This window comes from Poecilia reticulata, chromosome 1 (assembly GCF_904066995.2).
Source record: "Poecilia reticulata chromosome 1, P_reticulata-male-v2, whole genome shotgun sequence".
Lineage (NCBI taxonomy): Eukaryota > Metazoa > Chordata > Actinopteri > Cyprinodontiformes > Poeciliidae > Poecilia > Poecilia reticulata.
In genome coordinates this window covers 9,685,932-9,712,787 of record NC_088830.1, presented here as the reverse complement: position 1 = coordinate 9,712,787, position 26,856 = coordinate 9,685,932, and the positions used below count along the sequence as shown (strand labels likewise).

General features: G+C 38.2%; 1 protein-coding gene across 5 annotated transcripts; it reads right to left on the bottom strand.

Moving 5' to 3' along the window:
* On the bottom strand, positions 1 to 26,856 carry gne (glucosamine (UDP-N-acetyl)-2-epimerase/N-acetylmannosamine kinase). 5 transcript variants are annotated; one of them, XM_008415356.3, is made up of 15 exons: positions 19,946 to 20,103; positions 11,813 to 11,836; positions 11,628 to 11,702; positions 10,528 to 10,676; positions 10,207 to 10,453; positions 9,894 to 10,101; positions 8,528 to 8,680; positions 7,219 to 7,431; positions 6,044 to 6,131; positions 5,399 to 5,609; positions 4,717 to 4,846; positions 4,392 to 4,613; positions 3,381 to 3,563; positions 3,179 to 3,295; positions 1 to 1,950 (listed from the first exon to the last, which is right to left on the bottom strand). In XM_008415356.3, the coding sequence occupies exons 3-15, from the start codon at positions 11,682 to 11,684 to the stop codon at positions 1,715 to 1,717; spliced, it is 2,214 nt and encodes a 737-aa protein (XP_008413578.1). In that variant the 5' UTR covers positions 11,685 to 11,702; positions 11,813 to 11,836; positions 19,946 to 20,103; the 3' UTR covers positions 1 to 1,714. The 5 variants fall into 5 exon arrangements, with proteins under 5 accessions (XP_008413578.1, XP_008413335.1, XP_081461144.1 ...); XM_008415113.3 differs by lacking the exon at positions 19,946 to 20,103 and adding an exon at positions 16,497 to 17,698; XM_081605018.1 differs by lacking the exons at positions 11,813 to 11,836; positions 19,946 to 20,103 and adding an exon at positions 26,832 to 26,856.

Here is a 26,856-nt window from a genome sequence, read left to right as displayed (position 1 = left end):
TTTTAGTATCCAAAATGTTTTATTAATTCGACCAACATCATTAAGCTTCTAGAAATATATTTTTAAAGTTTATACAGCACATAATGTACAACACAACATGTAGAAGTACATGCAAACGTCATTATTTATCTTCAAAAGGCATCCTCCAAATGTCTTCATAAGGTCAGTGGTAATGCAGAAAACACATTCTATACATCCATCTGACCAGCCTGTAGCAGCTGCAAGGAGGTTTTCTGTCAGTACAGCCTCATGTGATGTGCAGTTTAAATAAAATTCACAACATTAAACACAATAGCTGGCTTTCCCTCCCCCTGCCCTGGAAGACGAGACAATAATAAAAGATATAGAGAAACCTGACAAATTAAGCCGGTTTAATGGATTTAGAACATACAGCAGAATGTCTCAACACTTTGGTCACATCTGGGTTTTGTTAAAAAAATACAAATTACCCCCAAAAGCTTAAGAGCTTCATTAAAGCCTTGTTTTACTGTAAGGAACTGTACTCTGCCTACTTCCCAGCACTTGCATGTCAGTTTAGAACATACTAGCATTTCCTTCTCCCACCCAAAACACATATAAGTACTTTAATTTTGCAGCCCAAAATAGCACCAGAAACATTCAAACACAATGAAATTATGTAAAAAAAATTTGATCAGAACAAACCGTTTTTCACTGCAGTGAAAGAAATAAGGTCCACTTTGTCATAACAAGACTAAAGTCAAGATTTAATAACCAGAAAACAGTCAGGTAAAAGAGATCCACTGAGTTTGGGCTTCCAGCAAAGACTACTGGATTTAAACTGAAGCAAACTGCCTCCAAAATGAGGGAATATTTTGGGAATTGCAGTTCTTTAACGTGGGAACGTCTGGAGATTATTTCAAGGGTGCTATTTGGGTTTGGAAAAGGTTTCATAGAACTCACAAGATCCTGTGATGGGAGAACATAAGTCTGAGCATATTGGGAAAAACTCAATATATAAATATACACATTTAAAAGCTAAGTGAATGTTTTCATTCTCTAGAAAACAACACCCTCTTAAGTAATGGTTAGCAGACATGTCCTTTTCTCTGTTGTTCCCCTTCACTAATTTCCACACATTAGATTCGCTACAACAGTAAGATTGCCACCGACATATTGCACACAGAAATTTGGCTTAAAGACTTAAAAAGATTCGGTAGCTCCGGAGCATCTTTGTTTGGACTGACGGAGCCAAGAACTAGTATAGATCTGTTGAAAATCAAATTAAATAAACGACTTAAAATGGCTTATGATCTGAACCATAGTGGTATCAGTTTAGCCATCGGCATGCTGGTGATGTTAGCAGACGACATATGGACAAACTTTGTGGTACATGTAGTATTAGGTTTGCCTAAATTCACCAAAACATAAAGGCAACTGGGAAATGCTTCACAGTTCAGATGGCAAATGACAAGATAAAAAAAAACAACAATAATTTAGCTAGAAAAAAAACGGAATATTGTGCAATAAACTAGTTAATCACCTCTCCAGCCCTCCCCCACTTTCAAACTACAGTCATTAATGTCTGTAAACAAGCAATCGACTTATAGGGTTGTTCTCCCAAAAACAGTTTAAATTGGGATAAGGATTCATTGCAATACAAGATTCAAGTCTTCACTACAAGCCCTTCCTCCTTTCATCAATTTTGACTTGATATATCCTGGTAAAACATGTTCCAAGTGCGTTTCCGGTTCTCTCAGTACGTCCTCCTCGTAGCGTAGTCCAACACCATGCTAGCAGCGCCGAGCAGGGCCGGTTCTTCCAGGTCGGACTTGAAGACCTTGATGCTCTGGGCGGAGAACAGTGCTCTCTCCAACATGACCTGCTGCACCGGGGCCTGGTAGTAAGACGCCAGGACTCCGGACAAAATCACCAGCGACGGGTTGACTATGTGGAGGATGTTGACAATCCCTACGCCGAGCGCCAAGGACGCTGCGACAGGAAGAAGACACAAACACGGTTTAGATTTTTCTTCGATTTTTTCAGCTTTCTTCTTGATTCAAAGCAAAAATAAACCTTCAACTCACTGGTGGGAAAATGACCAAAGCAAGTGAAAAAAATGACCAAAGCAAGTGAAAAAAACAAGCGACCAGAGTTTACGACCAAAACGCAGAGTTTGCGTGTTGTAAATGAGAAAGCAGCAGCGTTCTGGGTCAGCTGATTGAATCTTTTAGGCAGACTTGCGAATACATTGCTGCAGTGATCAATGTGTCTAAAGACAAACACAAAGATGAGTTTCTCTAGATCTTGTTGGGACATTAGTCCTTTAAATCCTGGAAATGTTCTTCAGGTGGTCGAAGGCTGATTTTATAACTGTCTTTGTGTGTCTCTGAAGGTTCAGGTCTGGGACCATGCTTTGTCTTCACTTGTTTCTAACAACTGAAGCTGAGTGGGGACTCTGAATCGTTCCTCTTTACATCTAAAGATGATAACTTCAGTTTTGTTTCTGTTCAGGTGGTGAAAGTTGTGACACATCCACAATTTGTTCTAATCATCAATCCATGTCTTGGAAAGGTTCAGAGTTACCTGGTGACATTGTAATGTAGAGCAGTGTAGTAAAAAGTTAATCGGTATTTATGTACAGTCTATCAATTACAGCCAGACCAAACAGCTTTTCGTCCTTCAAAGGAGAAAGGTTTGTGCAGAAAAAATACCACCTGCTGAAAGCTCGGGGTAATTTTTACAGATCAAGAAAAAAAAAATCCCACTAGTCACTAGTATATTTTCAAAGACTGAATGTAATCATTATATAAGATTTGTTTAGCTACGTTATGAAATATTGAACTTTAGTGAATGCTTTTTATTTATTTTTCAACGACTCGGGGGATGAATCATTTTGATGTCTTTAAAAATCTAAATCATCACGAATGCCTCATTAGATCACGACCTGAAGAACTTTGATAACTGAAATATTAAATAAAACAGTAAAAATGTTTCTCAATCATTTTGATCACTTCAATGGCTATAACTCCAATCATTATAGTGCAATGGTGTGTTTATATTCAACATCTTACTTTATTTCTAAAATAAGAAGCTAAAAAACGATTTCAGATGTCTTGATGGCTAGTTTTTTGTCAATATAGGCTTTTTATTTTTTACAGTTTGCAGTTTAAACCAAAATTCTGCATATTTGATTGCATGTCGGTGTCTGTGCTCCAACCTTTGTGCAGGACAGCGTTGGCCTTGGAGTTGCCGTTCTTGGCTGCGCTGATGAGGTGGGCGGCGGTGATCGGCTCGGCAAGCTTCATATCCATCCCGTCCATCTTCAGCAGCTCCTCTGGAGAAAGGAAGCCCCAACAGGTCACGACTTTTGAACAGCGCTGTCAACAAGAAAATGAAATAGCAGAGAAGTCGGAGCTCACCGTCGTGCAATCGCTTGGCCTCCCTTTGCAGGGCCATTCCGGACGCGAAGGCTTCGATGCAGCCCTGGCTGCCGCAGGAACACTCTGGGCCGTCCAGAGAAACCTTGATGTGACCCAGCTCAGCGGCGCAAAAGGTGCTGCCATGGACCAGCTCGGAGTTATGGATGATACCTCCTCCAATACCTACGGAGGCAAAATATAAACGCTTTTTTTAAGCTATCAGTGCACCTGATACAACAATTCAAGTGATGAATTAGAAATCATGGTTTTAATTGTTAAACTTGGTAAAAAAAAAATAAATAAATAAATAAATAAATAAATCTTGAAAAGATTTCATAAATGCAACACGATAATATGTATTTTCAGTGTTTTTTTTTTTTTTTACATTTTAAATCTTAGGGGGGGAAAAATCAAGTCGTTACATGTAGAAATAAACATCCACCTCACTTCTAATAAGGTTTCTTAAAGTAACTTTGGTTAATTATGCTCAGTTAACAGCAAAATATACAAAATCTTACCAAGTATTTTTGTCTAGTTTGTAGTGCAAATATCTTAGTAAACTTGAAATAAGACAAAACTCACCTACAAGCAGCTTTTCAGCAATAAATAGCAGCTTGTCTGAAGTAAATAATTCCTTCAAACAGATTAAAACAAAGTACTAGTTTCACTCACAGATTATCTCACTTATAACAAGACATTTTCTCCCAAGTTTTAAATGTAAAAAATCTTAAAATTAAAAATCAATATCATTAATTTAAAACATACTTTTAAGTCAATAATTTTCAAAACTTTTCAGCTATATTTTGCTGACAAGTTACTTGTGAGTCAGTTTTGTCTCATTTCAACGGTACTCAGATATTTGCATTAGAAACTAGACCTAAATTACTCGGTAAGATTTTGGGTTTTTACAGTGTTTGTGACGATTCTCAATTTTAATGTCATAACAGCGGGTTAGTAGTAAATGTGACATACAAATGAAGGTGTGACTTTACACGATACTCGCTTTCTCACCTGTTCCTGTGATGACGGTGACAAAGTTGTCCACCCCCCTGCCGTGGCCGAACTTCCTCTCGGCCAGCGCGGCGCAGTTGCCGTCGTTGTCGACCCAGACGGGCAGGCCCAGAGCGTCCGAGATGGGTGTCCTCAGGTCCACTGACGACCACTCCTGGATCAGCTTGGTGGAGTGAAGGACGATGCCTTCCTGCGGGTTCACGCGGCCGCCGGTAGAAATTCCTAATGTGTGGAGAAAAAAAATAAAAAAGTTTGAGATTCCAGTAGCTCAGCTTCACAGCCGTTTTCAGTCCAGCAGGTGGAGCAGCTGCACATGTTTCCATACCAACGCCCAGGATCCTGCAGTTGAGGCGCACAGCATCTTGCACTGCATCTTTGCACATCTTTAATATCAAATGCATCCTGTCTTCAAAGGTCTTCGGATTAGGCTCTGTGTATTTCTTTACTATGTTGCCCTGGACAAAGAGAGAAAGGAGAAGAAAGAATGGAAATTATTTCATTTTCACAATATACAGTTAGACTCAGAAAGGTAATACATCTACATGTTGTGTAAATCGTTTATCATTTATAATAATACATTTCTTATAATAAAAATTTTCATTTAACATTTGTTCAAAGCCTTAAAATATGTTATAAAGAGTTCCAGTCATTTTAATTGTTTTCACAATAGTATCATAAAATATGATGACAAAACTTTCAGTCCATATCGCAGATTTCAGTTCACACATTTTTTCTCTCCATGAAGTTCAAGCTCTACCTTAAAAAAATCATATTAATAAAACTGGAGAAACAATTGTGTGAAAACAATAATACAGGTGCAGTCTTTTCCCAACAGTTTTTCCTTCCACGCAACTTTCCAGGAACATGCTTTGCTATAGCACTATGAACAGCAGCAGTTATTCTCATGACAATGCACTTTTTGAATTACATTACTGAAATAAATAAACTTTTCAATTAGATTTGTGAGCGTTTTCTGTCTCTTTAGGTAACTGTCTCTTAGCCCTAACCTGCATGCAGACGATGGCCACCCTCAGGTTGGTGCCACCCAGGTCAACAGCCAGAGCGCTCTGTGTTTCCAGGATGTGATCGATGTCCTGGGAGATGGTGTCTTTCACAGGAGGAAAGCAGAAGGTCTTCTGGAGCGGCTCATCCAGGTCGATGCTACTCAGAAACTTCAGAATCCGGGGCACCGCATTGCCGTCACCGTAGATTTTAGAGCTGTAAATAAACGTTAACGTCATTACGTTTCTTAAAAACTTACATGTTTATGTGTCATTTTTTAAATGGCACGCAGGGACTGTAATTATTGTTTCAAACACAAGTTTCTTTACAAGTTGCTAAACTGGATCAAATTTTTACTTTCAAAGAATTCAGTGAACTTAATTTTCAACCCCCTCTAGCGAAGGTCACACTAGATTTTCTTAACTGTGGCAAATCGTAAGGCTATCACGATGTCTCCCTGTAAAAAGATGTGCCATTTGATTTGTCAATCAAGTTAAATCCAAAATTTAAAAATATTTTACTGGATTCCAGCTTACTTAATCAATGTGTTTTAAATTTAAAACTGGAATCAATTTTTTTTTAAAGTGCAGAAAGGTCCCAAAATACAGTCAAGCCTCAACAATCCGGTGGGAAACTCAGGAAGTACCTACCCTGGATATCGCTTCCCAAACTGGAGCTCCAAAGCGTGGTAGATCTTGTTATGAGTGTCAGCGTCTCTGACATGTAAAACGTTTTCACCTGAAAGTCAGAAATGTTGCAGTTTTAAAGATAACGTCATGCTTAAACAGACAAAACATGAAGTGGGTATGATTATAAAATAAGGAAACGTAACTTGATTCTTTGTGAGTGAGGTGTTCCCTCAAAAAAATAACTACATGTTAACATCAAGCCTTTGCCAGGTTGACAAACGTGGAAAAAGCATTTAATGTGTTACATAATGTGGAAAATATGGGTGTGTTGGAACATTGTGGCACTGTGTGAAAGTCTCGACTCATTTTAATGTTCTGCTTCCAAAGAGCCAGATTGTCTTATATAATCTATTAATGTGTTCTTAAGTAACAGTTCTTCATGCTTTTTCTACGGTATGGCTCCTATTTCATTCTTTATTTTGCCCATACCTTAATCATCATCAAACTTTTTTTTTTTTTTTTTAAATCACTTAATGTGACCTCATGAATCAGTCAGGCGTTAAAAACCTCCTAAACTCCAAAAAATATTCCAGTACAGAGTATATTTATCAGATATATAAATGGGACACACTGGTGTAAATTCTCAGTAAACCTACTTAAGCACTTTGAAATAAATGGGATCTTTTGGCTTTTGTGACAGCCTTTAAAAAATAATAAATTTTTTTCCCCCCAACTTTTTAAACAAAGCTATACAAAAAAAAAAAAATCTACATTTTAGCACAAACAACAATACAGCAGCAGTTGAGTATCAGTGTCATGTGCCAGAATTTATTAGCAGATTGTTTCTGGCGCAAAAATATTACTAGCAAGTAATTACTATACGATATAGTTTTTATTACATTCAATGTTATCAAAATGATTATATTAATGCTATAACTTGTTTTACCTTACTTTTCATTATTAATTGATAAGCTGCCTGTATAAAGATAGATGATGTTTACATACATTCTGGCTGAAGTGCAAAATAATTCTGACATATTTTATAAGTAGCAACTTGGATAATTTTCCTCTAACAATTTTAACTGTTTAATTATTCTGTAAAAAAAAAAAAAAAAAGATATTTAGACTTTTGTGAAACAAATGCATTCTTAAAGGTGTCACCATGGCAACAGCTAGCTGAAGCTAGTGAAACCTACCCGTTTCTCTGCCTGTTTGCCTTGTTCCCAGGTTGATGACCGGCGTGCCGAAGGCCCCGGCCTCCCGCACGCCGCAGCTGCTGTTTCCGATCATGCAGCCAGCATGCGACAGAAGCTGGATGAACTGCTCAAAGGGAATGTGCTTCACTGCCCGAAAGTTGGGGTGCTGCTCGATGCCCTTCTTTCGCATGACTCGCACCATCTCCTTACTTCCTGTTTGGGTGAGACGGATTTGCTTCAGTCACAGCGACACTTTTCCAATCAACTAGCTGCCTTTACGAATGAATCTAAACGCATCATTTGGGTTCAACAAACTGGAGCGCATCTCAGAAAATTAGAATATATTTCAGAAATTTGCTTTAAAATGTCAAACTTATTCTAAGTTCGACATTCTCAGGTTTAACACTGATAATCCAAAATTCACTTTCAAATTAAATTTTAATATTAATTAAGACATCACAATCAGTTGACAACACGCATATGGAGAGGAAGCAAGGAAAAGTTATTGCTAAAGATGCTAGCGGAACAGGAAGTTGTTTCTGAGCGTCTTAATAGAAAGTTCAGAGGAAGGAAAAAAAAATGGTTGAAAAGATGCTCTTCCTCCACGTCCGACACAGTAATTCATGCAAAAGTAAATTAGACCAAGTATTGTGTACATACTGCACACTACAAAAACAAAACTGTATCATGTAATTTTGGTGCAATATCTCAACACACTTGAAATAAGACAAAACTAACTTGTAAAGAAATTTTCAGCAAGATGGAGTTTGCTTTAAGTCAATAATCCATTGATGTTGAAGAAAAAGTACTAGTTCCATTAGCAGATTATTTCACTTATAACAAGACATTTTTTGCCATGTTATAAGTGAAATAATCTACCAATAGAACAAATATTTTTTCATCTATAACTTAAACTCGGATATTGTGCTGAAAAGTTATTTGTAAGTTAGTTTTGTCTTATTTCAAGTGTATTGAGATATTTGCACTCGAAACTAGACCAAAAATACTTAGTAACATTTTATGTTTTTGCAGTGCAGCCTACCTTGACATACCTTTTAAGTAAGTAGAACATAATTTTTCATTGATTTCATGCAATACTGTAATTTCCCCCCAAAAAATTCCATTGTGCATTTTTATTCAAGGTAAAAAAAAGTGATTAAATTAACAAAACTAAACATTTAAAATATACATCCCTGCATGATTAATCAATCTAAATGTGCGTTTCAGTTAACGTATTAAATGCTTACAATAAATCAACTTTTTGATTATATTCTAATATATAATTCATGGCAAGACATATGTAACTAACCGGCGTCGATATTAGGGAAGAGGATGAGCGTCCTCTTGTTGAAGGAGATGAGTGCGTCCAGCATCAGCCCATAGATTTTAATGGAGTGCTGGATGTCTGTGGTGACGGGGTGCTGCAGCGCCACAATGTAGTCATTCTCCTTCACCTTGTCACCTGCAAAACCATCAGAAAACACATGATTTCTGTAAACTGAAGTGAACTCAATCCTGCACAATATATATATTTTTTAATGTGAAAACATAAACCTGCGAGGTAAACTGACAAACAGGGTTTTTTTCTAGCTTGACGAATCTCAATCTTAGCTTTATACCCTCAATTTTGTAACCGCTTCTATAAAATGTATTGCCAAGAGTTTAACTTTATCTGGCTTTATGGCTTTAATTGGGCCCGTCTGCGTGTTTGCGTTGACCCGTAGGCCTTTAGCGTCTTGTTAAAGTATGACAAACGTAGTCCGGCGTTCTTGATCCTTATCCTGGTTTGGGACAGCAGACGAACTCCCACAATAAAGAACATGCTCCGCCACGTTTGTTATGTTTTTTCTTTTTTTTTTTTATTGTTATAGTAAAACTGTTTGATCTCCTTGAATTTCTGTTTTGACTACATCAGCCACACCTGCAGAATGTAACTAGCATTATGCTAACCTGACTCAGCAGACTGCTGCTCCACTCAGCTCTGATTGTTCTCCTTCAGAAAATACTTTTCAAAGACTTTCAAAGGCAGCTTATTGTCTCTGATTGTAGCCAACTGTATCCCCAAAGCAGAAACCACTTGTTCTTGGAAACAGTTAGCATTAGCATTTTTTTTTACAAACATCTAGAATTTGGATTTATTTTGCTTAATTAAAATCCACAGATTCATAGATCATAATGGGCAAGGATTATATCCCCAAATCCAACATCGCTTTAACCAGCTTTCTAACTAGACGACCAGACAGATTTAAAGAGGAGCGGCAAAAGCAAATGAGGTCGACTAGCAGAGTTTGCCAACCACAGAAGGCGTCATGGTTCTGCTTGGATACTGGTCTGTTAACGTGTCATGGCAGACATGAGTTATGTCATAGATTAAAAGTCTCCAAGTCTTTGGATTTGTTGCGAAACTGACTGCTACTGGAATGAATTATGACATTTAGTAATTTAATTTCCTTTTAGGATAATTAATATATTTCTGAATTGAACAAAAATGGAAAGCTGCCTGTTAGGAGTGGCAGGAGTTCTTTTGAGAAAATTATGTAGCCTTACATATAAAAAAAATAATCTATGCAATAACAAGAGGGCTTCAACATGTTTAAAAATGCATTTTGCAAATGCATAAAAAAAATATAGAAACTTAAACATTATTTGACTGGACCAAGTTAATTTGTGCACACCTAGCCAGCTTTTGATAATATCCATGTAGTCGTCCCGGTGATAAGTCGACAGCAGCTTGTCGTATGAGGGGCATCCGGCCAGCAGGATGCGCGAGTGGTCCTCACACATGGCGATGAGGTGCTGCTCTGCCATGCGCGTGCAGCAGGCATGATAATGCGCCAGCTTACTGATCGCGTGGCGGATTGAGTCGTCGATAGTGCCGCTAACCTGTAGAGGGGTTAAAGGAGATGGAAAAGAAAACACGTAGTTTTTAATTTTCAGAACAAACACTACAAAGTTCACATTAAATCAAAAGCTACAGCATCCTTTTACCTCGCCTCCCTCCAAATGAAGTATCCGAATATTCATCAGTGCGGCAGCAGTTGCCAGAGCGAGCGCGTCGAAACGGTCACCGTGGACGATCAGGATGTTGGGGCTTAGCCTCTGCAGGACATCGGGGAGCTTCACAAGGGCCAGCCCGACGCTCTCCACCATGGCCGCTTCATCTTCCCCTCGCACGATGGTGTGGAGTTTGGAGCCGATGTCGAAGTCATCCTGCTCAATCATACGGAACGTGTTTCTAGGGAGACGGCGGAGAACGTTAAAACCTCGACGACCATGAAGAACGGATGGAAAGTCGCTCTGGGTTCTCACCCGTAATCGTCGATGAGGTGGGAACCAAGCACCACGACTTCCAGTTCAAACTCTTCAGGGTGGGATTTGAGCCCAAACATGATGGGAGCTAACTTGGAGTAGTCGGCTCTGTTGCATGTCGCTACACACACTTTCAGTCTCCTCTTGTTCTGCAGAAAAAACGGTAGTTCAGACTTACAGGGTTCTTGTATTTTTCACACAGAAAAATTCAAGCACTTTTCAAGCACTTTCAAGGTAGGTTTTTCATCTTTTCCATCACCACTTTGGATATAAAAATAATACAAATGAGCAAAAAAAAAAAAAAAAGACAATTTCAATTCACTATTTTTTGTAATTTATTACCGTTAATAATCTCCTAGGTAAACTACAACATAACACAATTTTATGTTTTGAAATGTCTCTTTCACACACACTCCTTTACGTTTTTAATATAAACATAAAGGAATATAGTCTGAAAATATCATCTGAAAAAAATGTAAAGTGATCCCTTGTTTTTCGCGGGGGGGGGGGGTCGCGTTCTAAAAATGACCCACGATAAGCGAAATCCGTGAAGTAGTTACCTTTATTTTTTACGATTATTACACAGCATTTAAATACTCTACATTGAAACCAAATAACAAAACCTGTTTTCAGATCAGTGGATGTGCGTGTTCATCAATCGGGCCTTAATGTGATCTGGAGTCATGTCATTAAAGCATCTCCTCCAACCTGCCCCGAAAGATTCACAGCTGTATCTATGGCAGAGCGATGGATCTCGTCAACCGAGCCTCCGGTCGGGTTTTACGCTGCCTCTGGCCAGTTTTTTCCAGCAGACATTCAAAGTTTCAGTTTCCATCTCCTGAATGGCCAATCTGTATTACTTATACTTAAATACCGCAACGTTATTGGCACACAGGTAGAGAAGGAGCTTGGAGACTATTTAGCCAATCAGGACGCAAAAAACAATGCAGTGTAAAAAAACTGCACAAAAAAAAAACTCCGAGTAGTAGCGAGACCGCGAAGCGTTATAGCGAGGGTTCACTGAATAAAATACAAGGGATATTTTTGAACTTGTCACAACTAGCCAACTCCTTTCATCCAGTTAAGCAGAAGCATCTTACCTGGTACAGGTTTTCTTCAGGCTTTTCACGGTCCATCTTCTCTTTGGTTCTTTGCATTCTCAGATAGTACAGCTCCTAGGAGACAAAGCCCAGAAGATTAGGTGATGATCCTCCAGGTTAAGATTTCTGCTAAAGCAGGTTAATTATTGTAGACCTTCCAAAGTCCAACACAGGGTCATACTCACCTGAGCCTTCCATGTATTCAGAGACTGAAGCATGAAAATACAACAAAACTCCACTATAAGAGAAATTGACACATACAGGAAACATGCCTACACGCTTTTTCGTCTGATCAAGCCTCAACTTCACTAAATAAAAATATATACACATTATTTTATTCTATTTCAGAAATATATTGAGCGTTTTTGACAGCTAGTATATATATTTTTATAACCTCAGATCTTGACAGGTGAATCTTGAATGTGGACTGGCTGGGAGAACCTGTTAGCTTGTAATAACAGCTAACATTCTGAACGAGTCGTGAATTCAGGTGTGGCAAACTTTCATGCTCAGTCACATGAATAAGTTCATTTATTTGAACAGGTGTGTCAAACTCATTTTATTCAATAAAGGAAACTTACACATAATGCTAGTGTAAACAGGTTGACAGCAGGCTAACACCAGGATATTCTGACACCTTATAAGAGTAAAATGTGAGACTAGTCTAAACTTTGAAACTTTCAACTTTCTTTAGTGTTTGAGCAGCTTTTTCAGTGTTACACTAACGATAAGAAGCAACAATGTTAGAAATCTACTAATTAATCAGCTAGAGGTAAGAAAATTGGCCAGTTTTTCCTGAAATGCCCAGTCAAATACCAAAAAAATCCTTCTTTTTTGCTACTCAATCAATGGACGGAAACAAAGGAACCATTAAAGCAGGTCAAAGTAAAATTAATACACTTGTCACAGTTTAATAAAAATCCAATGCAGCTGATGAGCATATACTTTGAGGATAATCTTATAATTCCTGGATTTAAATCCCTCTCGTCTATCCCATAAATATATGGGATAGAAAAAAGCCAAATGTCCTTCTCTAAATTTATGTTGAAAGTCTTTGAAAAAATAATAAATAATAAATCAGAATCAGCAGGTCAGAGTCAAAAGAAAACCAGTAATTGGTAGCGGCCAGGAAAAGCCTGATCAGTTCATCTCTGAGCAAAACATAATCGCAAACCATTCAGAAAAAACCAGGGGGTGATTGATTGATTAATTTATTTGATAGGGACAACCTTCAAATAAATAGGTTTAACTTGTTATATATATTATTTAGCACTTATAGCCATGGCTAATTTTCAATCCTCATGTGTATCATATTTATCTAATAATGCATTGCCACTTAAATGGTTAAGCAAACTTTAAGGAATTTTAGCTTATTTTTTTTATCACTGATCCGACTCAGTAGTCTTTTCAGGATTTAACATGTTGGACCAGTGGTAAGCCAGTGCTAAACATCAAATAAAATTGTTGCAATGTTGTTGTTTTTTTTAAAATCATCATTGCTTTTTGTGTGTTTTTTTTTAAAGATAAGTGTGTGAGATTTTTTTCCCCCACTGTTGTCATTTGCGTTAATCCCTGGCTGGTCTCAGATCCGGTCTCAGGGCCAGTCCACGACTCATTTGTTTCCAAAAAACCAGTTAATAACCGGTTTGTTTCTCCACAGCCAGAAAGCTACGTCATTCAACGTCTCTTTCAATGCGTTTGATGCTCCCACTGATGCATTCTTTAGATTCTGTGTAGGACAACAACTTAAAGAAAAAAAAAAAAAAATCAAAAACGATAATGTTTGAGTTATGCTGCTGAAATAAGAAAAGTGCTCTTAAGAACCTCGTAGTGGTCACGAGAGATAAGTTGGTTATCGTCCAGCTCTGAGTTCTTCAATGAATAGGGCCTTCAGATTTGGTATTTGATCCTGCTCTGAAATGCAGCTCTACTTTTCAGGGCCTTACCTGAGACTTCAGCAGTCAAAACACAAAGAACCGGTTCTTAGAAAAACTCACTCACCTAACAACATAAACACACAAATCTCTTTGTGTTTTGGACAAAGAAGAGTTTTCCTATTATCCGTAGGAACGATTCACACCGGTGTCGATAGTAGAAGACTCAAAATATTTTCCGTTTCACTAGGTGTGCATCGATTGCAGTTTTTTTGGCCAATAATCTTTAAAAAGTCTGACCGACCAATTCTGATTTTGGACTGAAACAAATAATTGTGATTAACTCGTTATTGAAATAATCATCAACTAAGTTAGAGATAAATTTCGCATTAACTGGAGTATACAGACTCAAATATAAGGCCGTTTTCTGACAGAACAACATCCTCAAAGCACTAATTAAAGCAAAACTGTAAAAATATATATACATTTTGCATTTAAGAAAGAAAATAATCTTTGTAAATATGTTGTACTCCAAAAGTGGCATTGTATTAGCTTCACCCAGTTCAAATTCTGCAATAATTTTAAAAAGCACCTGTTGCTGTAAAATTATTAATTGGTTAATCAAAACATAAGTTGATTAACTGAAGTTGATGTACTGAAGTTGTCAAGCAGAAAAAGCTGAGCTTTTCACATCTTGATATTAGAAGTTTCTTTTTTTAGATGCAGATGCATCCATTGCCATACATGATCTGTTACTGCATTTTAAGCAATAAAATGTTTATTTCATTAAAAAAGGAACATCTTTTAAGGTATATCTAAAATTATATAAAAAGACTTGAATGATAAATCTGACAAATGTGCCAATTTTTTTTATCTGCTTAATCATCAGAATAGAATAATATTTGTTAGTTGCAGCCCTGTATATAAAGCTGCTCATCAGCCAAAGCAGCGGTTTTAATATGGACCCAAATTTTCAAATTGGTGCATCCCACTTTCGAACCAGAATAAATGGAAATGGAGTGCATTACAAACCATTTCCTGTGATTGTTTGTGTTGTGACTAGAGGTGGCAAGTAGCATTTGTAGCTATAACCTGGTACAGTACTACATCTCTCCATCAGTGGTTAATAATGTACGTTGTACACTGTCCCATAAATGAAAATCCATTCATAACCTTGTATATCATGGTTTAGGTACAGGATTACAAACTGGTTAGTTTAGATAACTGAAATAGTAAGGCATAAGTAAGAATTAATATTTCAAAGATGACTTTAAATTATCGACTTTATCAGAACCAATCAATAGCCTCCTAAATAATTTCCTGCTGCTTTAAAGAAAAATCATGAGCAGATATTTATCAGTACATTTCCATGATAAGCTCATATTTAGTGCTGCCCAAGCAGTTCAACACAGAATATATTTTACAATATATTGGGGAATCCCTACGGTAAATCATATTTACACGTAAGTTACGTTCCTTGACCGTTTTAAAACCAGCTTATATGAATATGTAAAAGCCACCTAAATAAACAACTTTTGATTTAATTAGATTAAAATGTGGCTTGTGAAAAAAGCTCTGCTGATTTAAGGAGCAGCTCTGTCACCAGAAATCCTGACTGAGGAAATTTCAATACCGCAAAAGTCAATTAACCAACTCCCCTGGGCAAAACTATTCACGTCTGACGTTTCTGCTCACAAAACAATTGCAGCATCTGAATTCTTGAAGCAATTTCAGCTGTCGTTCTCGTTCGGGTCGTTATGTGAATGACGGAGCAGTCTCTTCAGGGCATTTTTGCCGCTCTGTTTGACGTCACGGTGACGACAGAATTTTTTGAACTGTTTTCATCCTTGAACCTCGGCGAGTTCAGAAGTCGCTGTACTCGCCCATCAACAGAGGGATTGTTACTAAAATCTTCCACCCACCAGGTTCGCCTGCTTTTTTTGTTATAGCTGCGCAACCGGCCGGACAAGTCGAACTCACAAGTACATTTTTTTTCCCCACCTGTGTGCATAAAGTATCAGATCACTAAAGCACCTGCTTTAGTAAAATCCCACTTTAGCTAGATCCAAATCTACTGCTTTAAAACAAATTCTACTTTTGTGCATTATTTAGTTTAAGATTTGAAGATCAAAAGAAAAGGGGATAAAAACCTGAGCTTCCAACGCGGATGTGAAGTCAGCCATGGCAGGAAAACGGCTCATGTTCTCTAATCTTTATGGCAATATCGCCGGTCACCTTGTTAACCCTGACCGACGTGGTTTCGTTTTCATTCATGAACGCGGTTTGTACTCACTCTGAAACAATATCAGCGTTTGAAACCTTTACCAGCTGGTGTTTGTAGATACCACGTGAAATGATGTGTAACATCAGTTTGCAGTGCCATCTATAAATACTGACAGACTGTTGCATAAAACAGATTTTATGCTTGCTACTACTAAGAAATATTTATGCTGTGCTAACAAGACAACCCAACTCAGCACACCTCTGAAATAAAAATAACTTGGCGTGGCTTCCTGGTTGTGGAAAATAAATGTTCATGTGTGCCTTTTATTTTTGGAACCAGTCGAGAATCATCTTCAACCCCAGTCCCCATCAGAACCAGTTAGACTGGCATCTTAAGCATCTTAGAACTTGAAATCAGTTCAGGTCTATCTCTACCAACAAGCTAGGTGTTACATGTTACAATGCTAAATAAAGAAAGAAAAGCAAAATGTTGGCACATCTGATCGACTCAGAAACGCAGCGGCTTCCGCTCGAGCATCACAAGACAACATCAGCAGCCGACGGTGTGACATGGGGGCAGGGATGCAAGCAGGAAGCAAGAGATGACACAGCAGCCGAAGCAGACGTACACACCACAGACACGAACAGGCAAAACGAACGGGTAAAAGCGAGAGTGAGGAAGCTTAAAAAAGAACCGCAACATATAAAAAAATTAAAAAATAAAATAGGAACCATGAACGGGTTAAAAAAAAAAAAAGGCTGTCTGACTCACATGAGGGTTTCTGCTCAAAGCACTGGGCTGCTTTTCCATCTTCCACATGTGCTGATTAGGAGCTAAAAAAAATCCCCTCTAGGTTTCTTTTTTCTATTCAATCCTCTTTTTTTTTTTTTTTTTAATCACAACATTAAGCGGGAGAGCAAGCACCAACCAGCAAACACATGAGGAGAAAGAAAGGGAGAAAGGTTTGGTGACAGAGACATGGAGCCGGAGGGGGGGAGGGGCCGGTGTGGCGAAGGCGGGGCAACGACTCGAGCCACGGCTCGTGATTGGACGAGCACGAGGAAGAAGAAGCAACAGCACAAGTTCCAGGCATACAGGAAAGTGGAAAAGAACAGTCGCTCCTCTTTCATTCATCTAAATTAAGCCCTTAGATTTTTGGGTTATTTATTAATCCAAGTCCACAGACAGTAACTATCTAACATCAAACCATTCTGATTCTAAATGAGCCAAAAGAAAAATGATTCTGATGTGATTCATATCCTCCTCAAAATGCTGAACTTATTAGGCAGATAACAGCTGGCGACGTGTCACTCCGTGTGTGACATGAGGGAGGGAACGCCATCAGCTCTGCAAACGAAGCTGAGCAAACTGTTGATACGGTAGCGACATCCTGGTCTAACTCCCCCTGAAAAAAGTAGTTACTGTGATATCAAAGTACACAAAAGAGTCGCTTCCATGACAAGCTACTCCGATGAAGTAAAAAGGCAAACAAAGCCATGGGCCGTGAACTGTGCACCCATCAGAGTTCTGGCATTTTCCACAGCATTACTGGGAAACCTACAATCGTGTTTCAGCTCAACTTACAGCCGCTCTACCTCATCCAAGCTGTTTTATATTCTTCTTCTTTTTTAGCTTTGCATCTTTTCATACCGCTACAGACTTTTGGAAATGGTACAAGTTCTTCATAACCCTGGTAGAGTGAGATTGTTGGTCTTTCTACCAACAAATTTGAGGTGGGCCTCAAGTCTAAGTTTGGAGTGTCTCTGTGCCATCACCCTCATCTTTACCCTGAATATCATGACTCCAAAATATTATTTTATTTCCAGTAAGAGGAAATGTTTTGGCACAATTGAAATATTACGTTAAATTAGAAGTGATACAACTTTTCCCAGTTCCGATACGATACTGAAATTGCAGGTTTCAGCACTGGTCGATACCGATATTGACCCAATACGATTTCAGCAAAAAAAAAAAAAAAAAAATCGAACAGATTTCAGTTCGATTTGAATTATTCTCGTGCAAGATCAATTTACAGCTGTACGCGCTGCATCACTAACTCTCCAAAGACCAGAATGAGAGTTCTCAAAACATTCCCAACTTCAGCCTTGATCCAAAGTTAACACTACCTGCAGAGTGATGGTACACACCAGGTATTGTTCTGTTGCAGTTTCTCATGTATCCTGAAGGAACAGAGAGTCTATCAGTAGAGGAGATGTATTATGTCTGGCTGTGTGTAGGAAACAAGATGAGAGGTTATGTAGCTCCAAGTATAGACTGTAACACAAACCCTTAAAGACAAAACACACAGATGAAAGGTGCTGTGTAATATGGGGACATTGTAAAGACAAATAAGGGATTTATTAATTTTACTTTTTGATCTTTTAAAGTAGATTTTAAAGTATTGTTCTGTATTAAAAACACACCAAGATTTCAATCACAAAAAATTGTTATTATTTTTTGTTATTTATAGCTACTTCCTCTGTAGATAATTTTACAGGACAAATTGAAATACATGACGGTAAAATAGGGAATATCTTTATGTAGAGTCAGGATTTTAATTTTTCTTCTTTTTTTTAAGAGCTGTGATAGCTTAATGGGAGTCACTTAGAAAGCTAAAGACAAATCATTTAATTCTGACAAGTTGGACATGCAAAAAACAAAACAAAAAAACAACGGTTGATTAGAATCAATTAAGCAGAACACACATCAAACAGCAGTTTTCATGAATAAAGTGTTTGGAGTTTGTTGGTGTTTCCAAAAATGTTGCTTATTAGAAGGAAGTTTTATTTATTTATTTTTTTACAATCTAAAAAAGGCACTTGAACTGCCTCCTTTTACAACCTATTGATCAGATGTAAAGGATTTAATGCAAGATATGTGGTATTTAAAAACACAACTAAGTTTTTTTGTGTTTTCATGTTTGTAATGGAAAGTCTACGAATCTTGACTGGGGACTGTTCTTTCAAAACTCATTACTTATTTAGCCATAGTTTATCTTGATTATGTCATTGAAACCTGAACAAAGAACTAAACACTGCGTTGTAACTTGTATGGATAATTGTGATGACTTGATCTTTGTAATCTTTTCTGCCGTCATGTGCTGGGTCAGCATCAGAACCACCGACTTAAAAAGGCTAAACAACCTGATAAAGGATGCTGGTTCTGTTCTGGTGGGGGTGACAGTAGAACCTCTGAAGGAGGATTATTCATAAAATCAAGAAAATAAAAGACACCCTCAAGATTCCTCATCTCAAGTCAGAGGCTTCTTCAGAACTGCTGCAATACAGACTGCTACAGGAGATCCTTCCTGCTCATCCATTAGCACTGAACTTAATTGAATTGAATCTGTAGATGCATAAAAATACTGTTTTTGAACAAGTAATTTCTCCACTACATAAATTCACTCTATCAGATTATTTGTTTTAATAGATCAAACTAATAAACAGAGTATTTTATGCTATCACACCCCTTTAGGCGTCAATTTAAAAAATCATTTCACTTTCGAAGTTACTCTACTTTTTAAAACTGCATCATTCATCCATTTTCTTTACGCCCTTGTCCCTCAGTGGGGTCGGGAGGGTTGCTGGTGCCCATCTCCAGCTAACATGCGGGGTCCCCTGGACAGGTCGCCAGTCTGTCGCAGGGGATAAACTGCATCAGTAACAAGTATTTAATTTAGAAGTAGATGTGTGTAATAATCCGGTTAAAACCTTGAACGTCTTTCTGCTGTTAACTTCTAATGCCATCTATTGTTCCTCCATAAGACGACCGCACGTATGGGGCATCTCCGAGTAGCAATTTCACCCAATGCTAACACCCAACACCAAATCAAGTCAAGGATTTCCTGAAACGATTTCGCTTTACCGACCAGATACATTCTTAGTTTCTCACTTTCTTGTTTGGCTGGTTTTGTCGCAACCGCTGTGGCAGTTAAGATGAAGGAGCTACTCTATCAATGGCGTTAAGCTATTATCAGCTAGCATGTTGGAAGAGTAAACAAAAGATAACTAGGTCCGCGAAATTAGACCATTTGCAGTCTAACCACTCCTCCTGTGACGGACACGTCGGCCAAAAACCATCTTCACTCAGTAACTGGATGTTTCGCAGTGGCCTGTGCTTAGCTTATGCTAGCCAGAGTCCACATAAGTTCGTTAAAGTTTCGATGTTTTGGGATACATGGTGTTGTGCGCCAGCGTAGTTTCAAATGTAATGAGGTTTACCTTAAACTAGTGGCGTTGTGAGTACTTCAAGTTGAAGTCATCGATTGTTAGGTTCACTTGGTCCTCTGGGGCGAGTTTTCAGATAACAGCAGCCAACATGAACATGCTGCAGTGGTACAGTGGTCGGGAAGGTTTTCTGTTAATTTCCCGAACAGTTCTCGAAACTAAACCGGATATTAGAGGTGTGAGCTTTCAAAATAAAAGCCCCCTGACTAGGCGTTTTCTTTTGTGTCTGCCGGTAAAAAACAAAAAAACAAACCTTACTATCAGAGCCCCCATCAGCTTGTTACAAGTCTCTTTTAAAAGTCATAAATGCTTTAATGAACCCATTTAAGTCATTATGATTTGGCTCTGAGCCTTCTGTCCAGGCTCTGGCCTCAAATCTTCAGCCAGCTAGATCAAATCCAAGCACATTATACTGTATGAGGTCAAAGTAATCCAGGACTTTACCAGAGTGGACCGCCAAATCTATGAAAACGAATGCTCTTTGTAGCATTTAAAATTTAAACTCTTTATATTTGTTCATCGGCAATATTAAACTTTTGATAAATTATATTAAATGACATGGAAATAATAATGTCTGCAATATTTTGGAGTAACCCTAAAAAGATATATATATTATTAGTCGTACATAAATTAAATCAGAAAGTCAACCATATCAGTCTATAAAGTGAACTGTAAACAGTTCTTTTTACTTTCATTTATCACCTACTGTTTGATGAGGAAGGCAAACAAAAACACTACTAATACAGTTTTCATTCTTGAAAATGAGCCATATTGATAATTAGTAAGGTTATAAGTAGAGGAACCTAATTTATTTTTGTTAATTAAATACATTATAGTTATATAACTATAACTAAAAACTTAAACTAATATGCATAAAGCAAATACATTTACATTGTACATACATTTACAGTGTAAATATAAAATATTTGAGAAAAAAATAGTACTTATAAAAAGCCTCCTTTAAGAGATAAACTATGATTATGTATGAGTATATATACAGAACAATCTGAATTATAAAATTGCAAAAGGTTTGAATTCATTGTTAAAATTAGTGTTGTGAACATGTACAAATTGGGGCTGCACAGTGGCACAGTTGGTAGAGCTGTTGCCCTACAGCAAGAAGGTTCTGGGTTCAATTCCCGGCCCAGGTCTTTCTGCATGGAGTTTGCATGTTCTCCCTGTGCGTGCGTGGGTTTTCTCCTGGTACTCCGGTTTCCTCCCACAGTCCAAAAACATGACTGTCAGGTTAATTGGCCTCTCCAAATTGCCCCTAGGTGTGAGTGAGTGTGTGCATGGTTGCGTGTCTTTGTGTTGCCCTGCGACAGACTGGCGACCTGTCCAGAGTGAACCCCGCCTCTCGCCCGGCACGCTAGCTGGAGATAGGCACCAGCACCCCTCCCAACCCCACTGAGGGACAAGGGTGTAAGAAAATGGATGGATGGAAAATGTACAAATTTCTGTATATGTGGAGAAGAAAAGATTCCGAAAATTTTAATAAAAACGAGTCTGAACCGGTAATAAAGCTTTATGTATATGTTTTTAGATTGTTGCATATTTTATAAAATTGTTACAATTATTCAATTTTGTCCATTTCTGTCACAATTGAAATAAATAAGTAAACAACATTTGTATATTTGTTAGAAATAAACAAATTAATAAATAATAGTTTTGGTTTTTTTTGTTGTTTTGTTTTGCAAATATTAATTAGTTTCCTATTTAAAATAATTTATGATTAAAAAGATATTTAGCATTTCAAGCACTACAACCTAAGCTAAAAACCTGAATCTGTTGTCAAAGCTTTTATTTTGTTGGACCAGCAACCGGAAGTGTTCGTAGTTACTTCTACTAGATTGTGCATGCAAGGGCAACGCGCTGCTACGTCTGGAAGCCTGGCAACAAGGAACGTGAATGCGCGCGCACACGGCGTGCAAAGATAAAGGTTGTCACAAACATAGACATAATATAACATATAGCAAATGCACTGCTGGAAATGCAGTCACGTGGTATATCTGCATCTGCATAGCTAATGTAAACATTGATGCATTTCCGCATCAGACAGGTGTGGGCTCTGTCCAGGGAAGCATAACGTATGACAACCTGAATCTGTAAAAAGATATGAAATGCCTACGTATGTGTTTCGATAAAGACATACAAGGTGATGGAATAGCTTTAATAAAAAAATAAAAAAATAAAAGTTTTTTTCTGTACAGGCAAAAATGAGGAGAAAAAAAAAATCCTGAAGAATCTTGTGTGAATAAAAGCTTTTTAAAGCTGGCTTCATAGCAGCAACCAGTGCACAGCAAACAGTACCTGACACGGTTGCAGTGCTTTGTCTAAGCTGCCGCCCTCACACGCTGTTTATTTTATTACTCTGCTGCATTGCAGGGCTGTTTCCCCCTCCTCAACCTGGGCTGGGGTTGCATAAGAACTCTCCTTCCTGCAGGTTAGGGCGTTCTCTGGGAGCGAGGCCGGGAACAGGAGGCCGGGGCGGTGGGATGACAAAGAATGACAAAGTTTTTTGAAAAGAAAGGGCTTGGAAAAAAAAAAAAAAGTTTTCAGGATCAAGGGCCTGAAGCGGGAGCAGGAAGTCACGGAGGACAAAGAGGGTCCCTGGCAGATCGATAGCTGGGCGTGGAGGCTGGGCGAGGTGGTGTGAGAGTGAGTCACAGTGAGGGAGAGTGTGACGCAGTGGGACATGCACAGGGAGAAAATTTCTCCCTGTGCAGCTCCTCCGCTTTGTTTCTTCTTTCATGGATTTCACACACACACACACACACACACGCACACACAAAAAGCTTCACTTTTTATATCTGTGGGGTCTCTGTTCCTTTTTAGCGAGGGACGTGATTCTGAGGGGGTTTTCTCAGCCTGGGTCTGACTCTCAGCTCCATCAGCAGTGCTGCTCTGCAGGACTGACTCTAACGATGTGTTCTCTTACTGCCCCTCCTCTCTTCTTCAGTTTATTGACACGAGCATCAGTATTCAGGGGAAGTGGACGTTTCTTATCGAACAAACCGGCAGCAACTCTCTGACCCCCTGCACTGTGCGACAGCAAAAGTATTATATTCCCACTCCTTGAGGGTGAAGCTGCGCCCCATTCTTGGGCAGCCTTTAACAAAGTTTATTCAGTTTCCTGTATTTGTTTGGTAGGTTTGCAGTTGTGCCATACGCTTTTCCTTTTTCAAACAATGGTTCCTTCATCAGGATGTTGTTTTATACCTCAACTATACGGGGTGGGCATTTATCATATTGTCTATATTTTATCGTGAAAACAAATTTTTGATGCATCGTTGTTCTGATAAGTCCGTTAATGTTAAAAATTATGGACTAAAATGGTACTATTTTTCTCCATAGTTTGAAAATATGATTGCTGTCTTGTTCAATTATGAATTTTATGCTATAAATGCATTTATTGTTTGCATTTTTTTTTGTTTTTTTTTTCCCACAAGAGCATCAGTAAATTACTGATTTAATGTTTATATCTTTTTGCCAAAAAACCCCCAAAAAAACTAATCATGCCCGATTATCTTTCGACTTCACAGTTTCGTGGAAGATGAGATGATATTCCACGTGCCAAATAACCACTCACACTCATTTTTGGAGTGTGAGTTGTCATTTGCTGTCTTAATTAGTATTTTTTATGGAAGCGTTGAGAACCTTTAAAGTTGAAGCGCAATTGTGAAATTGAATCGAAACTCTGAAGGTGCCCTGTGAAAAAGAGATCCTCCTCGATTCATTCATTCATTATCATCAATGGAAGACGACTCGCTGGATCCGTTAAGCCAAATGCTTTTGTTTTCAAGTTAAATGGATTCTCTGATTGACATGTAGTTTATGGTCTGTTAGCACCGTTGCCTTGCAGCAAGAAGGTTTTATTCTCGCAGTGAGAAAGTATCTGCTGCAGAACAGATCCAGCTCATGTGCAGGCCTTGTGACTTCATGTTTTGCACATTTTCTTTCTTATAGAGCAAGATGATTGGCTCCAATTAACACAGCTTAAAACAAACAAACACACTTTGACCATTTCATGTTTTCTGAAAAAGAAGTGGAAGAACCAACAATTGTCTTGAAGCAGAACACCTCTAAAGCACTTTTTCCTTCATCTTGATCCGTTTATATTTCATCGTACTTTATTTTATTTAATTAAACATATGCATGGCAATTGCTGAGCGAGAAAGTCAGTCCAGCAGATAAACAGATGTAGTTGGTGAGCAGACGGAGAATGTTATCTCCATGACAAACCACAGCCTTGCACTTCCCAACTACAATCTGATTCAACTGGACAGACAACCACGTTAACAAAACTGCGTTGCAGGACTTATCAGTGACGACTGACGGTGTGTGACTCCAGGTACAGTTTGATTATCTGCTGTAGTGTTTGTTGTGCGGTTGCTCAGGCTCAGGAAAGGAGAATCCTCCTGCTTTCTCTGGGTCGTTGTCTCTGCAGTGATAAAAGGCTTCGACAGGATTAGTTAAAATAAAAAACAACATTTAAGGCGGTGACATCTAAGTGTCTGTTTGCGTTTTTATACGAAAAGGATTACCATCTTTGATCTGTGTGATTTGTTTACGCCCCCATGAGGGAATGCTTCAGGTTATCAGGATCAGTTGGTTTTTTAGCTTCGGCAGCTAGACACAAACTCTGAAATCTTTTCTTCTGATTTGCTAACGCACTTTAACTGAGCGCTACCCAGGTGGCAGCTACAAAAACACTCTTCAGTGTGGAAGGGAAGACTCAAAGTAAATTCTTCTAGAGCCAGAGGAAGCAAAGAACGATAATAAAGCAACTTAAACACACTTTGTTTTAAGTTGCTTTATTATCGTTCTTTTTTTCTGTTCACTCAGATTATATTTGTCAGATTTTCAGTTTTAAAAGTAGCGGGGGTGCGGGGGGACAACAACAACTTTCTCACAACACTGTCCATTCTGTTGGTTTTTGGTGTGGAATAGTGAAAGTTTAGACTGGAATCTGACTGAGACATTGGAACATGACCAGAAGCAGAGACTTGCTGGAAAACCCTCCGATGTTTCTGTGTGACAAACAAGCCAAAGACAGAAGAACTGTAAAAAAAAAGCAAATACTTTTTCACAGCATTCCACCACTAACCAAACACAGATAAACGGCAATATCTGGTGTTTCCTGCTGATTAGGTTTAGCAGTAAGACGCTAACAACATGACATTAAACACAATAGTTCAATAGCTTATCAGTATGTGTCTAATGGTAAACGCAGTGTACTGAAAGGCATTCCTCTCCTTCAATATCGTAAATAAAATAATAGTCTACGTCTTTAATAGTCTTTTTTTAATTAAAGCAGGTCATCCAGCTGCTGACGTAGCAAGGCAGCCCAAAACCATCACACCACCACCACACACCGAGCCAGACTTTACAAAGGTCTTAAAGGGGCACTAGCCCAGGGCGTAATTTCTTTGGGTGGCCCCAAAAATTTGTCTTTTTTAATAAGTGTGTGTACAATGTTTGCAAACACCGTACTTTATATAAAACTCATGAACCCAAATCATGTGAGTTACACAATTTTATCTTTTTTTTTTTTTAATATAAACAATATTCAAGTATTTGAAAATTATGAAGTCACAAAACATCATTTCATGATGAAGAATATGATGTTTCCTATTTATTTGGAAATAACATGGAGTTATTGGCTAGAAGACGAGTTAAAGCTACAGTGTTTCACTTCATACCTGCTGATGTACAGGACTAAATAAAGTACTGTAATTTGTATTAGTAAATACATTTTTCCTTAGTGAATAGGGCACCAGAAAGTGGCTCCTGACCAGGGGCCCACATCCTGGTAAATCCGGCCCTGTCTACAAATGTACATGTGATGTTTTCTATTGTTATTTTTTTCTATTTAAATGATTTTTTGATTTTACAGGTGAGGAAGTAATCAGGACTAAACTGTAAAATAGTGAAACTGAACAAAAAAATAAATGCATTTATAACATAAAATTCATAATTGAACAAGACAGCAATCATATTTTCAAACAGGGTCAAGTTGGTTTGCAAAGCTTTTTCCCTCTAAATAAATGAAACCACCATTTGAAGCGTATATCTCTATGGCTGTGTTTACGCCATATTAAAATCTGTTTAAGGATCTGAAAGACATAAGGGTGACAAAAAAAAGCAGATCTGGAGATAAATATTGAAAGCAGTTTGTTCATAGCACTTGTGTCATGTTCCAACAAATGTTCTTGCATTTTAAATTTGTAATAGGTTTCATTTATTTGTTTTAAACTCTTTTCCTTTTTCCTTGCAGGTCAGGCTGCTGATGTTGTCTTTGCAGTCATTCAGGGGGAGTTCCCCAATCAAATGACTTAAAATAGCTCCGGCTAACAAGGCAAATCTCTGCCCGAGTCACAATTCCTCTCATTGTCCACAGGGGGGCAGCAGCGTAGCCAAAGTTCTGCACTCATAGCCATCACCATGACTGCAATGCAAGCCAAGGTTCCTTTCAAGGGCACCCATCATATCTGCAAAGTCACATGTGAATCAGGGAGAGGCTGTGCGCGCGTTTTTAGCCTCAGCATTCATGCAGGGCTGGACGGTAAGGGGCAGGAAAATAATAATAATAAAAAAAAATTGTCTAGACATCAGCAGAAAACAGCAGCGGGACCCTTTAAAAAGCTGCCCTTGCACATTTTCAAAGGGGAAGCTTTAAATAGGAGAGAGCATGAATCATAAGTACAGGACTGCATCAGGAGAAGGGGGCTTTCAATCAGACCCAAACGTCCCTTGATTTGAATTTTTACCCAAACCTTTTGATCTTCTTTTTGTGAAACCCTGAAAACATTTATTTATTTTTACAAGGTAGAAACAGTAATAAACAAACTATCAAAACTACACTCTACCAAAACCTTACCTTTTCATAGTCATCAAATATGCAT